Source organism: Phycodurus eques, chromosome 12, assembly GCF_024500275.1.
Source record: "Phycodurus eques isolate BA_2022a chromosome 12, UOR_Pequ_1.1, whole genome shotgun sequence".
NCBI lineage: Eukaryota > Metazoa > Chordata > Actinopteri > Syngnathiformes > Syngnathidae > Phycodurus > Phycodurus eques.
Window position 1 is genome coordinate 20954595 of NC_084536.1, and position 16333 is coordinate 20970927.

Here is a 16333-nt window from a genome sequence, read left to right on the forward strand (position 1 = left end):
TCCTGCTATTTTTTTTGGGAGGGGGGGAATCAGGCCTTACTGCGAATGGTGAAAAACCACAGGTAATTGATCCCTCACTTAATTATTATTATTTTTTTTATAGGTGCCTATATTAATAGCTTTTGCTGTAAATATACCACAGACTATAATTAACCTTAAAAATAAATGACTTACATATGCTTGGCCATTTTAATAGCTACTCAACAGAGCAGAAACACACGTGGCAAAAACTCTCCGTAACTTCCGCTAACAACCCCGGCTAAACTATGCTCTTCCTCGACATACAAAGATGTTAGTCCCTCAATCGAGAGGAATCAATTCATCATACTTCCTTGACACCAATTAAAGCTTTACCACTCGCCAGGGCTTTGACTCCATCATCTGGCATCTTAAGGCATTAGAATAAAACACAGAAAACCCAAATAGTTTTTAAGCGAATAACTAAGGATGGGTTCCAAAGAAATAAAAATGTGAGTAGGTTCATTTGTGTATAGTTTGAAAAAAAATAAAAAATTTAAATCCACAAATAATGATACTGTGGTAAATGGTACCCACTTTACTGTGGGTAAAAGGTTAATTTGACACCGTGACTTCTGAAGTTCCATCTCAATGGTGTTAGACCAATGACTCCATGTAATTAAAAAATGTTTGGGGGGGGGGGGGCAGAGTAGGATTTGAACAACCATTTAGATGGAAGTTCAGAAGTCATTTAGTGGGTCAAAGTAAGCTTTTCCGTTTAGCTCTTATATTGTAGATCAGAGAACTGTTCTCACTGTAAACTAATGTTATTGAATCTCTAAAGACTTAACCAAGGAAAGTAAATACACTTACTTTTCTGTATTTAGGCTCCTACAATGCATGTTTTTTGTTTTTGTTTTTTTCCCCTATCCAAAATCTTTTCAGGTCCTTCGCAAACCGTTTAGCTGCTTTTTCACCAGGATTTCTCGCACACACACATAAACACTTTCTCTTTAAACTCCATTGCAAATGTCAGCGTTACAGATGCCACATCTGCAGGCGGTGTATTGTGGTAACTGATGCAAATTACCCGTATGGTGGAATCAATCACAGTAAAGGTAATTACAGCCACCTATTGGCACCACCTATTATTTTAAGTGCGGTGCTTATTCATTCAACACACCGGAATCCATTAGCCCGAAAGCCACTATTTGAAGAAATACCGTATTTTATTGAAGAACTGCCGCTGAGCTAGCTTTTATTGGCCGAAAGGGGGAAATTTTAGTCTAGTGTTCCTTAATCCACTATACACCTTGAACATGGCTTCAGTTCAAAATTGGTTGCCCCAAAAGACTATTTTGTAGCTACATCCCATTTATTACTTTAGGCACATTTTTTTCTTGCAGAAATGAATCCTCGTTTTTTCTCTCTCTCCTAATCGTGAGGATTTAGGGCCTTTGCATGTTTTATATCATTGTAAATGGTGGTTCTTTGACTTTTATCTCTTTGGGGATGGAGGCGGGCATCTAAATCCGACGATTACACCGCAAAGATTACAATGTAACTTGTGCAGTTGGCGCACCGTAAGCCTCATCTGACTGGCGCAGGGTTGGATGCCGATTTGAGCGGCATGCAATGTAAGGGATGAAAGAGAGCAGCACAAAAAGGCGGACATCCTGTCAAGTTGAGTCTCAGCTCGTGAGTCTGAGTTGATTAAAAATGTAAAACTCACATGCACTGAAGTAAAAAGGAAAAAAAAGGAGTGCAACTGTGGCCTGTAATAACCCCTCAGGACACAATCTGGTGTTTAATCTTGAATTGCACGAACCGCTCAACATCTGTAACCATTTCCCAGATTCCCCGCGCTGAGATAGCCAACTTCATTTTTCATGATAAATCACTTTGTATTGAATGTACATCCGATGCCATATTCCTAGCTGTACACACATTTGCGCAACATAAGAGCTTTACTGAAAATTCGATTGAACATTATCACTTATTCTTATTACTCATTATCATGAGCCCTAGCGCGGCCGGTTGCCATGGTGATGAAAGCTCATTCATCATTCATTATAGTAATTTACTTTCAGCAGTCTATTATCCTCATTTCATAGCCATTCTCTTGGCTGTCCATCTTCCAGTGTCATCTGCCCAGGGCCTTCAGTATCAGGCGTGCTGGCCCATGACATGTTCCCACTATTACAAAGGGGTGTTTTTTGTTTTTTTTAACCAATGAGATTTCAGATTGACCACGCTTAGCTTTCGCCATGGTTTATAAGACTGATGTCGGCATATTTCTGTTTGCAAATATTGGACAAAAAATGTTTTCTTGTTTCAAGCCAGAAAGGTGAAACTTTAATGGAACATAATACATCATTATGGGGGGAATAATTTTTGACTGTGCATTTCAACCACTTTAAAGGCACCACTTCAGTCCGCAAGAATGGGGCGAACAAGCAAATGCCACGAGATTCGAACCCCGACTCTCAGGACTGTGAGGCACACATGTTGAACCACTGCTGATGGATTTATGAACTCATTCGTACGAATGCAGTTTAGAGCAGTAATCCCAGTGTTCGGAATACAAACCCTCTGCTTGTGCTGACTCAGCCGAACAGGAACTCCCCCCTTTTTTTTTTTTTTTTTTTTTTTTTTTACATGCCTGAGCGTTCCCAATCCCACGCCCACCGCGGAGGAGCAGCCGTGGGGTGCTGCCACCGAGCGGCCGGCCACATCCTCCGCAAGCGACCGCCTTACGACTTCATATTCCACGGCTCCAAACGCCCCACGAGCGTGTTCGTTGTGTAAGCAGCCGCTCGAGTGGGAGGGCGCCTCTCTCCATTCTTTTCCCTTTTTAGCCGTGGCGGTGGTTTTTATTTTTTTTATCTTTTTGTGTGTGGTTTGTTTCCCCGCCGCGTGACGAAGTTGAGCCGGTACGAGTGACGACGAGCTCCTCGCACACACAAGCACCGCGAGGGAACGCCACCCTGGGAGCCTTTGAGGAACACAACACCCTTCGCCCGTCGAGCTTCGCCCGTTTTTTTGTGTGTTTTTATGTCGCCCGCCGCCTTTAAGTGAAGGCGGACCGGTCCTCCTTAGCGAGTCGCCGTCGTCGGCTTCACTACCACCACCCCACCCCACCCCCGGCTGAGGAGCCTCCTCCCCGGGCAGGCTTCCCAAGTGGACCTCGACCGCCCACCGCGGTGCTCCGTCGCGGTCATGTTATAGTTGTTGTCTCCCCAAAAGTGTTGTGTTCTTTATATTTTTGGGGGGGGGGGGGCGAGGGGGCGGGAAGTGAAGTTCGGGCGATGCTGTTATGGCCGCCTCCGGAGCTCCAAAGTGTCCGAGGAGTGAGAAGTTGGACGAGGCGCAGGCTTTGGCCAAAAGCTGCGCGGGGAGACCCGACTTCTTGCCGTGTGACGGACTCTCCATCTGCGCCACGCACACCCACGGAAAGTGCTTCAAGCTGCACTGGTGCTGCCACCTGGGATGGTGCCACTGTGAGTTCTTCTTCGCTTCATTCGGTTTCACGAACACGGCAACCGTTGAGATTCGTGAGGCTTTTACGAACGATAATACTTGTGCGTTTCATTTGGCGATGCCAAGGGAGCTCCGGGAATTTACTGTGGTGTCTCGACTTAAGAGTGCCATTCGTTCAGTGGCCACGCTCGCAACTCAAACCATGAAATGAATGGAAATGCCAATAGTAATGCTAGCCCCCTAAAACAACAGCTAAAAAAAAAAATTATATATATATAGCATGTTTTTTGATTACACAAATATAGTAGCACTCTACATATTGCACGTTATAAAACATACAGTAATGACAAAACTTGAATAAGCAGTTTTTCCATCATGAGTTCAAGCTTTAGTTCAATGGGTGGGCGGCGTGCAGTTCTGAGGTTGAGGCCCCATGCTTGTGCGGCTTTTCTCTGCGTAGTATGGCTTCCTTCCACGTTTCCCAAAACATGCAAGCTAGGTTCATTGAAGACTATAAATTGTCCTGAGGTGAGTGGAATTGTGTGTTTGTTTATGTTTGTCTCTCTGGATTGCTGTTGACTGGCGACCAGTTCAGGGCGCACCCCGATTCTTATCCAAAGTCAGCTGGGATAGGCTCCAGCACACGCTCGACCCTATGAGCGTAGTTAGAGCTCTAGAAAATGGGAGCACTATAATACAGACAGATATAATAAACTTAGCTTAGATGGTGTAACACAGAGACTGTCGCAAGTAAACTGCAGTCAATATTTTCATTTTTTTTTGCAGAGTAAGTAAATATGCCTGTGAGTATTGTTATATCATCTGTCTACATGTGTTGCTGGTGGGTTGTAGGACTACTACAACATCATTGCTAGTTTCATTAGCCCATCTATGGCATTTTGCATTGTGTATTAGCATTAAGTTACAATATTTTCATAAGGCAAAGTTATGCAATTTGGTTCAATATGAAACATGTCATTCTCTGTTTCAAGTTTAGTTATACAGTAAACGTCAGCTGGGAGTGGCAATAAACAGCTTGAACATTATTTTTTTTTTTTAAGAATCGTTCACTAGCTGCCAAACTGCTGCTTGTTATGAAGTTCGCTGCCATAATCTAGCGCTTGTAACTCATGACTAAAAAAGAAAATCGACCGAGCGACAGCTCATATCTAGAAAAGCTCGTAAATCGGGTTTCTTGTAAGTCGAGGTACCACTGTGTTTTGGGAAGCGAGTCAGTGAAAAGGTAACAAAAAGGATGCCTTTGCAACTAGAAATGCTTGGTAGTTTATGACCATATCTGTCCCACAGGCTGTCCTCCAATTTTGTATTGTATTGTATTGTTGGACAGACAGTATGTACTGGAAAAGTTCCAGAAAACAATCAGGTTGCACTTCTCAAAGTAAACTGAGATGACCCATAAAATACCATTAATATTTCAATCATCAGGTAGCACAGTGATCAGGCACGTCTCCTCACAGTCGAGAGGTCCACGGTACGAATCTCTGCTCCGTCCCTTCTCTATGATTTTTTTGCACACGCACAATAATCCATTTTTATAATAATACCTCTATGACGGTGTAGTCAAGCATGTAATCTCTTTCGATAGTGCACGTAGAACATGGCAACCCCTGACATTCGTGTGGCTTTTCATACTGCCACGGAGCTATTCATATACTGTAACTACGTGCCATTGTAAAATGGTTTGTATCTAAAATAATTCCTTTACATACATTCTTATTGATTACGCTCTGACAGTGTCAAACATCTAATCTCATTAGATTGCCTCACAGTCGAGCGGTTCAAATCGCGGCTCCCCGTGCGTGTGGGTTTTCTCCGGGTATTCTGCCTTCGTTCCACATTCCAAATCTAATCACTACTTTATTGCTTTATTTCAAATAAGAAACTGTAACTTTTCAAATCCTCTGTGGGCACACAGGTTGCGATTGGATGTGTATACCGCCTCTGGCGTGTTCTCCCCGGGCTTGTGTGGGTTTTCTCCTGATACTCTGACTACCTCCTACATTCCAAAATCATGCATGTTAGGGCCATGGGAGACTCGAAATCGTCCATAGGTGTGAATCCTGTGAGCGATCTTTGGACTGATTGGTTTATATTTCATGCATGAATGACTGAATGAATGAATAACCAATACTCTAAAAGTGCTTGGTAACACAACTGCACACATTGAAAATGAATTCCCTGCGAATATTTGCTGCAGGTTAATTGGAAGAAATTTTCGCCACAAATCATTAGATTTTTCATCACGGAAATATTTTTTAAAAAATGAATGTGAATGCGCGATTCCCTGAGCCTCTCAGTCACAACTCATTCTCTCATTTCGCTGCAGCTTGAGTCAGTCCCACCTACACCATTTTGCCCCTGCAGACACTCGGCAGAATAACAAAGCAAAATGTGTATCATTACGCAGTCTAAAGTAGTCCTTGACAAGGGCGGCTAGTTCCTCTGTTTGAGTAGAGTTTACTCGAGCTATTTTAGGCTTTGCATCCTACTTAAACTCCATTTGACTTGTTTTTATAGTGCTTGGGATGAATGAGTCTCACTGCGTGCGCAGACAAGTTATTGCACTTGAATAGAACTAGGGTTAGGGTCAGTACCGGTACCTCATTTCCTTGTATTGTGGCTGGGGGGATGTTTATCTACTCAGCTTCAAACAGTACCAAGCAGACTACAGCCTGGACTGGTCAGCAGTCAATCACAGGGCACATATAGACAAGCTATTCACACCCACATTCACACTGAGTGCAAAATGAACCCACACTCGCCTGCTTAGAAGTCAGTTGAGTGGACCTCTACCGTCAGTGATTTAAAAAAAAAAAAAAAAAATGTAAGTAAATGACTTACTCTAATCATCTATAATGTTAATGTCAGCGCTGTTCCATGAAAAATACTATGCAAGCCACTTTTTTTTTTTCTCTCAAAACCGGATCTGTTCTTTACAAACCAAGCATCGGTAGGCCTGCTACTACCACTAATGATGAAAACAGCAAACCTCTAGAGCAGGCGTTCCCGCAAAGCCAGGAAGGCTATCTGGATGACTGCACTGGAACTCAGCATCAGCAAAAGCTCCATTCCGCAGATCTTTCGGAGAGCGATTTAAAGCTTCACCCAGACTGACTTCACATTGTTGAGCATCAGAATGTTCCGATTGAAGCCTTTGAACAAACTGAAGTAGGTACAGGTAAAGCTTCGTGACTCTCCAAAGCTAACGCGAGCTTTTGTTGATGTTGCGCTCCTGTGAAGCCTTCTCGATAGACTTTCCCTGGCTTTGCGTGAACGCCTGCTCTTAGAGTTCAATGTTTTCAACAGTGGTGGTAGTAGCCGACTGCGTGGTTTGTCAAGAACAGATCCTGTTTGGAGAAACTTGCCACAGATAGCTTAAATTGTACTAGGTATTGGAGCAGTGTGGTGGCCATAAAGTTTCTCAAACTGGCTTTAAACTGCAGTCGAGGACAGAAAAACGTCTCGCCCAATGGCAATTTGGCAACACTGCTCCAATGTCAATTGACGAGCCATGGGCTTATGATTGCAAAAACTGCAAAGCTTGAGCTGTCAAATGCTGATGACCTCACGTCTGTCCAAATGATATAGTACCTGAAATGAAATAGAAAAATAGGAAGTGTGCAGTGACTTTTGGGACACCCTACATTGTGGTCATCGGAAGCATTAGTCATAGTAAAGGTCTGTAGTCACCCTATATTTATTTTCCAGAGGGGAGAATTGCAGGCGTCTATTTTAAGTTATTTGATTCAAATGGGGCGGCTCGGTGGCCGACTGGTTAGAGCGTCAGCCTCACAGTTCTGAGGACTGGGGTTCAATCCCCGGCCCCGCCTGTGTGGAGTTGGCATGTTCTCCCCGTGCCTGCGTGGGGTTTCTCCGGGCACTCCGGTTTCCTCCCACATCCCAAAAACATGCATTCATTGGAGACTCTAAATTGCCCGTAGGTGTGAATGTGAGTGCGCATGGTTGTTTGTTTGTATGCGCCCTGCGATTGGCTGGCAACCAGTTCAGGGTGTACCCCGCCTCCTGCCCGATGACAGCTGGGATAGGCTCCAGCACGCCCGCGACCCAAGTGAGGAGAAGCGGCTCAGAAAATGGATGGATGGATGATTCAAATGGACAACACAGCAAGCCATTAACTGGGGCATGGCATCTATTAAAGTGGAGGCCACGATTTGAGGAAAACTAGTATTAGGTTGTGCTTCCATCTATCATGAGTTTTTCAGACGGCAGTAAGATGCATTGACTTTTCCTGACAAGCAGCGGAGTCACGCGATATCTTTTATTGACGGCGTGCAGTGCTCCGCTTAAAGGTCAGCATTTTTCTCTCGCTCACATAGAAATGCCAGGGGAATTTTCACTCCCCTCATTCCTCAGACTCTTTCTTCACTCTCGTCCTGACACTTTGACACCGCTGCCCGAATCTTCACGGCTTAGCCTCAACCTGACAGGCTGTCCGTCTCCTCGGTTTATCCCGTCTGCGGCTGCTCCGGAAATGCACAGATCAGCGCAGAGCACAATCACTATTCGATCGGCAGCCGCTAGTCAGGGTTTAAAGTGTGCACAATGTAATCTTCCGGATTGCGAGGTACAGGATGTGCCTGCCTTGTGATTTGAAATGATCTGATCAGGACATAAGAGTTACGAATCATTTTCCTGTGATAATCGCAAGCCACGCCCGGAATGAATTATTCCCACCCATGTCTGTTCAACATCGTCTTGCTCCTCCTTTTCGCTTTAAAATATTAATCGGTTGCTAACCTGGTGCTGCTGGATAACCCAAAAAGTGCCTTGTAGCCATCATTTAATTTGGGCTTGTTTCCGGTATAACAAAATAAAAGGAACCAGCCAGCCGTAACATAATGTACCTAATGGATTTCTGTCTTTCAGCAAAATCATGCACTACAGTCGGACTAAACCCGCTTAGACGATTGTATCAGGCAGAACCAGGACACCCGGAGAGAAAAGTAGAGCTGCATACACTACCTTCCCTGTGTCGTGTAATAATACAGAGTTGAAAAGAGATAAAGGGCTTCATCTTCCCTACTATGTGTTTTGGACTGAATCTACTTAAACTGTAGATAATCCTGCATGGATATGACAATCTCTGTATAAAAAAAAAAAAAAAAAAAAAAAAAACATTTCCAGACAAACAAATCAGAAAAGGTCAATTTATATACAGTGCGTGTAAATAGGATAGACTTCACTCAGCACTTGATCAAACGCCAAATATTGAAATTGTCACGCTTTTTGGGGGCAGTACAGAGTTTATGGTAAACTGGCACTGCACTGCAAGGATTTGCATTCTGCAAAGACACTTTTCATGCAAACAGCAGGGGATTGTGTGTGGTACCTTTCGCCGATTTGCACGCAGCTGTCGCCATGCTGTAGCATTACACTGAGAAAATGAGGTAGAGTCAAATCGGACAGAGGTGAACGCGGCCGTTCAGCAGCCGCTGACAACATCAGTCCGAGCCTCTCGTTAGTCATAATTAGGTGTGCTTCGTGTCCCCGTCAATATGTCATGTCTGATGAGAAATGTTGCTCACAGCCACAATAAAACCAGCGGCTCCGAAGGCCTTTTTCCCCCCTCTGCTAACCGATTACAATCACCAGGCAAGGTAATTACTCATAAAGCCGAAAATCAAAGTCCTAATGAGTCTGCTCAGTAAGCTCCTTCATCTCCAATTTTTGTACTTTTGTGAAACTGAAGAGATAATTTGAAATGCCCAGATGTGCATTTGATTAGCATGAACTTGTGTCAATGCATCATTAAGCTGCTTGATACTCAACTGCCACAAAGTAATAAGTATTCCGATTAAGCTCGATCTAACTCATAATGTGCACGTCAGCGTCTTCTAACAAGAATTGATTTTTTTTTTTAATATGAAAAGTAAAGCACTGTAATTACTTAAAAATCATTCTCTCGTCACCTGAAAATGTTTTTTGTCTGTGAATTTAGGAACGTATTCCACTCTAACTTTATAACTGATTGACATAATGGCAAAACATAGCATTTAGTGGCAAAATCCCATTGTGGCAAATAGGGATAGGCTTCCCTGAACAAGCCTGCATAGTAATATGAGTGAATGGAATATTGCCATTTATATTGTGAAGTTAAAGTGGATTCATGACCACGTTCATGTAATAATGGGTGTCTGTAACAGTTGTTTTTGGCAGCCATTTTAATTTTAGTGTCAATTTGAGTCTTGTCGACGGAATTGCTTATTACGTTTAGTCACATTTCAGTCATTACATTTATCTAGTCTGCACAGTGGCAGAAAGAATACATATTTAGTCCAGGTTTAGTTGACGAAAATTCAATTCAATTTTATTCTAGTTTTAGTCACAATGTTTTTGGACTCCACTTATATAGCGTTTCATCTCCACACACACATTGATGCACTAATGGGCAGCTGGCTCGCCTGTTCAACCATGTCGTCACGCGAGCCGCAAAAGACGAGAGCCACGGAGGTCAGACTACTGCCATAAAATCTTGCCGTATCTCGCTCAGACAGCGGCAACACTGCACGACAAGTATTCCGATACCACCGCATCCCGTCTTTTACGCTCACATATCAAACACTGTTGGAGAGGAGGAACCGGAAAACGTATCACAATGTATCGTGGGGGCGGTGGGGGATGGGGGTGAGAGAACAAAATGAGGAAAAACGTGCGGTGGTCGTCAAAGTGACGTCAGTCAGTCAGTTTACGACGGTACCCGCTTACGACTTTCTGAGGTTAAGGACGGCCCGCAGTGGTGTAAGAATACATCTTCATGTTCAGTTACTGACATACTCTTTTTCATTTGATTAGTTTATATTTATGGCCTGGAAGTCTTTTTTTTTTTTTTTTCTCTCCTCGATATGTTTACTGTAATTATGCGGGCTTTTTAGCAGACAGCGATGATATGTGATATGCACGTCTGTGGTTGTGAGCAGCAGTCTGGCGTGTTACCCTCATAGTTGTGAATAAATCCAAAGAGAGACTTCTTTGATTGATCTTTCCAGAAGCACCACAGGGCTGCGGCCGCTATTAAAAGATCAATACAGTACAGTAGGACTCTGACTAATGTTGCTTTGTGAAGTGCGCAAAAATTATGTTGAAATATCTGTTATTGCCCTAATTTGAAAAAGCAAAGTTCCATTAATGTGGCACTAATTCTAGCCGTTTCTTAATTTATCATAGTGGTCCAGACGCTGGAACAAGGCAAAAGCTACCGCTCATGTTATTACTCTGTCCTGCCAATGGTTTTCCTGCTATTTCAAGTCAAAAAAAAAAAAAAAAAGATTTGCAGATCAGCAGACCATCAACACCCAAGCTATATTTTTGTTCTCCTTTTGTTCAAAGTGACAAAGGCCCGTTGTTGCTCTCGTTCAGCGTAGGGGGGGTGACGTCTTCCCGGTCAGAAGGAACGTTTACTCAATCCATGCGCCTATTGTGTCGACATGTGGTGAACTTGCAGGGCTGCGTGGAATCATGAGACAGGAAACAAGTCCTTTCACAGACCTTCCCCTTTTTGTGAAATCTGAACCTCTGTGTTCTCTGCCCAGCTGCAAGACAGAATGAGCAGAGACCAGCACTTTACTGTGAAACATAACATCATCCGGTGAAATATTTGTTTCTTCTCACGCAGTCTGCTTTGCTAAAGATTTTTTTTTTTTTTTTTTACTTCAAAGCAAGCCAACATTGAAAGGACAATCTGAGCTCGTCGAGCTAGGCACGTTCTCCGTCCGGCTGCATTTTTTTCGGGCGAGCACAAACATGGGCGGCATGAAGCTCTGCGAGATGAAAGAGGGTGTACGTGTTATTCACAGAGGCGCTTCGCCATTTAATACTCTGCCAGCGCTCAGGAGAGAGCAGGCAAAGCATGCGAGAGGAAGAAGCTGTCTTCAACGCTCAGGAAGGGGTTGCCTTCTTTCACCTTCCCATCAGCCTCATTATCCGTACTAAGAATTAGGGCTGTCACTATCAAATCGTTTTAGACTCGATTACCCTATAGATAATTTGTTGTGTAATCACTGCACCCCCACAAAAAAAAAATAATAATAATAATAATTTTCCTAACATGCATTTTATTCTCATTTGTGAGGGCTGGACCTCTGTCGTTACTGAGTCACGTATAAACGCTGTACAGAATTTGAGACAACAAAATCAGCCTTTGCTAAACAATTGGCATTCATGATTAGCATTGGCGCACTAGACTTTAGGTAAAAAAACAAAACAAAAACAAACAAAAAAAACGGTAACTACCATTCATCTAACTCATACATCATGTTGTGTGTACATTACAGATCTAATAATGTCGTAAAAATCACTTACAGATGCTCTTCTGTCATTTTTGCCAATGTTTTTCACTGGCCCAACACTGCAACTTTCTGCAACAAATGTCCGTGCGGTCAACATGGTTCCGGGCGCTGCAAAAATGCTTTTATTAACATTTTTTATTGCCGCGAGGCAGACATTTTTGCTTCGACTAATTTCTGTGTACAGGGAGAAGTATGATGTAAGAAGTTACACTGAAATTCTGCTGTTTAATGTTGACACGGTAAGATGATTACTGAGACATTATTTAAAGGACAAAAACTAAATAAAAAAAATAAAAAACACATTTCCCCCCCCCCCCATCTACACGCCGATGCTGGAAAATGTTCTCCTTGATGCTGTGACTTCTTTAAGAATTGAGTCAGTTGTGTGGAATTGATTGCAAAAATAATTGTTATATAACAATTGAGGAAAGGGGAGAAGAGTTCAGAACAGTCAATGATTGCTCATTTTCGACATACATTTTTAATTTTTTGCCAAATCCTCGTCCCATACTCGCCTGTAAATACACAAAATAATGGATGAATCTGAGCCGCCTCATAAATATCGTAATTATCTTGTGTCTTTTTGTTGTCATATCTTTGTTTGCTTTTTCCTCCCCACTGACAAGGTTCATTACCTCGGGAACGAGTCACCTCCTTACCTTTTATGCATCCTGCATCGTGATTAGATTTTTGTAATGAGGAGCCGTAATTTCCCCGTTTTTCATGTGCCGACCGGCCTCGTTTACATCTCCTACATCCCCCACAATGCCTTTCATCATCCCCCCCTTGTGATTGTGTTGCTTTCAGGCGCTGGCATTTTAGAATATGATGAAAGGCTCTTCAGGGCTGCGACCTTCGTCCAGCGCTTAATGTGGCCGGCTGTCGGTGCAAAACACACAGGAGGTGTCGAAGAGCGTACGCTGCCCTCTCACACTTGTGACATTGTGTTACGTGCCTCGTTGTTTTTGAGAAGCGCAGTAGCTTCTGGTTTCAACTCTTTAGGGCAGATTGCCTCATTAAATGTATGCCTGTGGATTTCGTATTAGGATATCCCCACATGCGCTCGGTGCGTCTACCAAAAATACTCAAGCTAAACCGTATGTTTTACAGCGGAGCCTGGTTTATGAGGAAGTTCTGTTCCTTCCTACTGTGGTAACATAACGTGAATTTTTTTTTGTAAGTCAGAATGCGCCATAGTCCGTCACTAACATACTCAAACTCTCATTCATCAGGAGTTTGAATGTAATGGGTTAGTGGTAGAAATATCACAAACAACTTTGCATTTGAACAAGGGTGTGTCGACTTTTTACATATCCACTGTACATACAGCGTGAGAGGAAGAGACGGACGGGGGCTTGTCAGCTTGTGTAGTCTGGTCCTCTCAGGGGAGCCACTTAAACAAAATGTCAGCGCCCTCGCTTTCCTGGCCGCACAGCTGACGAGCGTCTCCGCGAGCTCCTCCGTGCATCCGGTCATTTCCGACGCCGTGCTCGCTCGCACACGTTCACGTCCGAGGGCAATTTCCAGGCCGCGCTGAAGCGAAACATTCCGTGGGTATACGGTACATAACGTTACGACCGCTTGCGCGATATAACCAGATCCGATACGAGAGTCGTGGCAAGTGTTCTGCCGTCACAAAGATAACACTGTCAGAGAGGTCAAGGCACTTCATCATTTCAGTTTAGTTTATTGGGTTTGCAGTAGTGTAGCACTGAGAGCTAGTCGGAATATTTGGACTCTCCACTGGAAACTAAACTTTTTCTTTTTTTTTTTTTTTAACATTATGACCGCACCATATGTATGTAATGACAGCTTTGATTATGTCCTTGTAAAATTGATTGTTTCTTACAGTACATTTTTGTACAACTTCTTTCTCATAAAAGTTGCTCTGACGTTTGACACTTCTGTGAGATGAATACTTTCTGTCTTGTGGAGGTACTTAATTCTCATAACATTAGGTTTTTTTTTTTTTACCACTAATAAAAGTTCAACTATTTTCAAATTAAAAAATACAGTGGTATCTTCCAACTTTTTCTTGTAAAAGTATGCATATTTCCTCAGAAAAATAGGACAATCCATGTAAGATTACACTTGTGAAAGTGCAACTTATTTTTTTTCTATCAATGTGTATTTACTCACAAAATCATGACTTAGAGAACCCCTCGGAATATTGGTAGATATTTTTAACTGAAACTTGTCAGCCAATGGGAGAAGGGGTTCCCCAAGTTGCAGGCGAAACAAAAGGGTGGCGGAGATATGTTGAGAAATAATGGCGTTAGGCTGTTTTACTCTAATTTGAAGGCGTTTTTTTGGGGGGGGACCAGATTTTAAAGAGGCAATACTACCAAAAAAAACGTTTTTCCCGACATCGAGAAATTAATTTGTCCGATTTTCAAAATTCTTGGTGTGTTGTACTCAGGGTGAAGTTGCAGCATGTGACAGGCACTTCTTTCTTTTTGGAAACCTTGTTGCATTGTGAGTTAAGCATCAAAAATGCTAAAGATGGCTAATAGATGTCTCGCTGGTCCTCCTCCAGGCAAGTACGTGTACCAACCCATGACCAACGTGTGCCAGCTGCCCAGCACAGCGGTGCCCCCCGCAGCCAGCGAGTACAGCAGCACCGTGGACCTGTCGGTCTCCCTGGCCGAGCGCTTCCTCAAGTTGGCGCCCTGCTTCCGCTCGCCCCCTCACCTGGAGTCCCCCAAGTACTGCGTGATCGCCGACCTCTTCGTGGACGACTACGTGGTGAAGCGCATCAACGGGAAGATGTGCTACGTGCAGCGCTCTCTGCCCCCCGCGCTGCCCGAACCGCCCCGACCCCCCACTCCCACCGCACCTCGCGACCCCCCTCAGCCGCGACCCGCCGTCACGGCCGCGCCGCCGCCGCCCGCCCGGGGCGTGCGCAGTGAACACAAACACGCCTGCCCCCTGGACAGAGTCAAGGGTCCCAAAATGGACCACCGCTCGTCCCCGTCCAGCTCCGAGGACTCCGGCATCAACGCGCTGGGCCTGCACTGTATGGAATCCTGCGAGGACGAGAGCGAGCGGGAGGACGACGAGCTGAGCACGGACGAAAACTCCAGTCCCGGAAGCCTGTGGGATCAGGACGACAGCTCCCTGCTCTCTCCCTCCAAGTCTACCATCGAGATCATCGAAAAGATCGAAACGACTGTCTAAACCGAGCGACAACTAAGTACCGACAGAAGCGCCTGAGGATTTACCCGAGATGAGCCCGGAGGATCAAACCTCCTTATGGAGAACATGGGCGGGGGCTTTGTCTCGTTTGTTTTCCTCTTCACGCGTTTCCCTGCATGGAGTGAATTTCTACTACTTTCGACCAAACAGGACACAAAGATGAAGCACAAGCGTGTCAAGCACACGCCCGGTGGACCAAATAGCACACGACGGAAAATGCGAAGGACAAAAGCAAGGTGAAAGTACAAAAGGATTGGGAGGGGCCACGCTGAAAACAAAAAACTATGAGAACGTAATAGTTGAAAAATAGTCATATTTTTAAGGTCCGCAATTCAACACAAACCTAAACATTGTAACATCATTCAATATTAGTTTTTGTTTTTTTTCTAAAAACACTTTTTTGTGGTTGATGATGGACTGTAACAAAACAAGAAAAGAGATTTTTGTGTGTGTTGTTCTTTCTCAGGGACACACACGTTAACGGTGACGCGATCACAATTGAGTGTCACTTCCTCAACAATCTTAATGCAGGTATACTTTTCTACTCCTAATAATCAGACTTAATTCTTCTTTTGACCCTTCACGATAACAGAACTTTAGTTTTGCAAAAAATAAAGAACAAAATAATTATAGAGCTATAGAGTTAGAATTATAGAGATTATAGATTATACAGTTACATTTTTTTGTCCGACGTATAACTAAGACTTTCTTGAAACATATGTATGACAGCTTTTAGAGATTCAGATTTGGCTCTCATAATGTTAGGACGTTTTTGTTCAACAAATACTTTTTTCATTTGTGACATTAACTTTTTCGTAGTTACTTTTCTTGTAAAACGGACTTTTTTTTTTTTTTTGCAAAATGTGACTTTTTCCTTGCATGCAGTATTACAACATAAAATTCTGATTTTTTTGTTTTGTTTTTGCCGATAAAGTTTAGACATTTTACCTTTAATTTTCTTGTAAAAGCATAACTCTATTTTCATAAACGAACAACTTTTCCATAGTTACTTTTGTAACATTTGGGATTTTTCCCTTTTTTTTTTTTTTTTTTCAATATTACAACATGAATTTCCGAAAATGAGATTCATGTTTTTTCACCCATCAAGTTAGCAAACATTTGACCTATTATTTTCTTGCAAAAACACAACTTTTTCATAAAGTTACTTTTGTAACATTTTTTCTCTTAACATTACAACATTTATCTCAAATTCAGCCTCTCTGTATATTTATTTTATATTCAAAGTATGACTTGAAACTTGTAACGATATGCCGTTTCTCTGTGAAAAAAATGGACTTTATTATCGTAATATTTTAGCCCCAAAAATCGGACTTATTCTCGCATTATTAATGCCTTTTCTTTTCAGTGTGGTC

At 43.0% G+C, this 16333-nt stretch overlaps 1 protein-coding gene across 1 annotated transcript; it reads left to right on the top strand.

The window, feature by feature from the left end:
* The first annotated feature begins 2655 nt into the window (after nt 1-2655).
* On the top strand, nt 2656-15963 carry zgc:162707 (UPF0524 protein C3orf70 homolog B). Its single transcript, XM_061692608.1, has 2 exons — nt 2656-3458; nt 14302-15963. Exons 1-2 carry the CDS (start codon nt 3275-3277, stop codon nt 14940-14942), a joined length of 825 nt encoding a protein of 274 aa, XP_061548592.1. The 5' UTR covers nt 2656-3274; the 3' UTR covers nt 14943-15963.
* Nucleotides 15964-16333: the final 370 nt, after the last annotated feature.

Excerpts from the sequence above, each read along its gene's own strand:
- zgc:162707 (XM_061692608.1), top strand. The coding sequence starts at position 3,275 with ATGGCCGCCTCCGGAGCTCCAAAGTGTCCGAGGAGTGAGAAGTTGGAC. Across the intron at positions 3,459-14,301 it reads CCACCTGGGATGGTGCCACT|GCAAGTACGTGTACCAACCC; the intron begins GTGAGTTCTTCT and ends GTCCTCCTCCAG.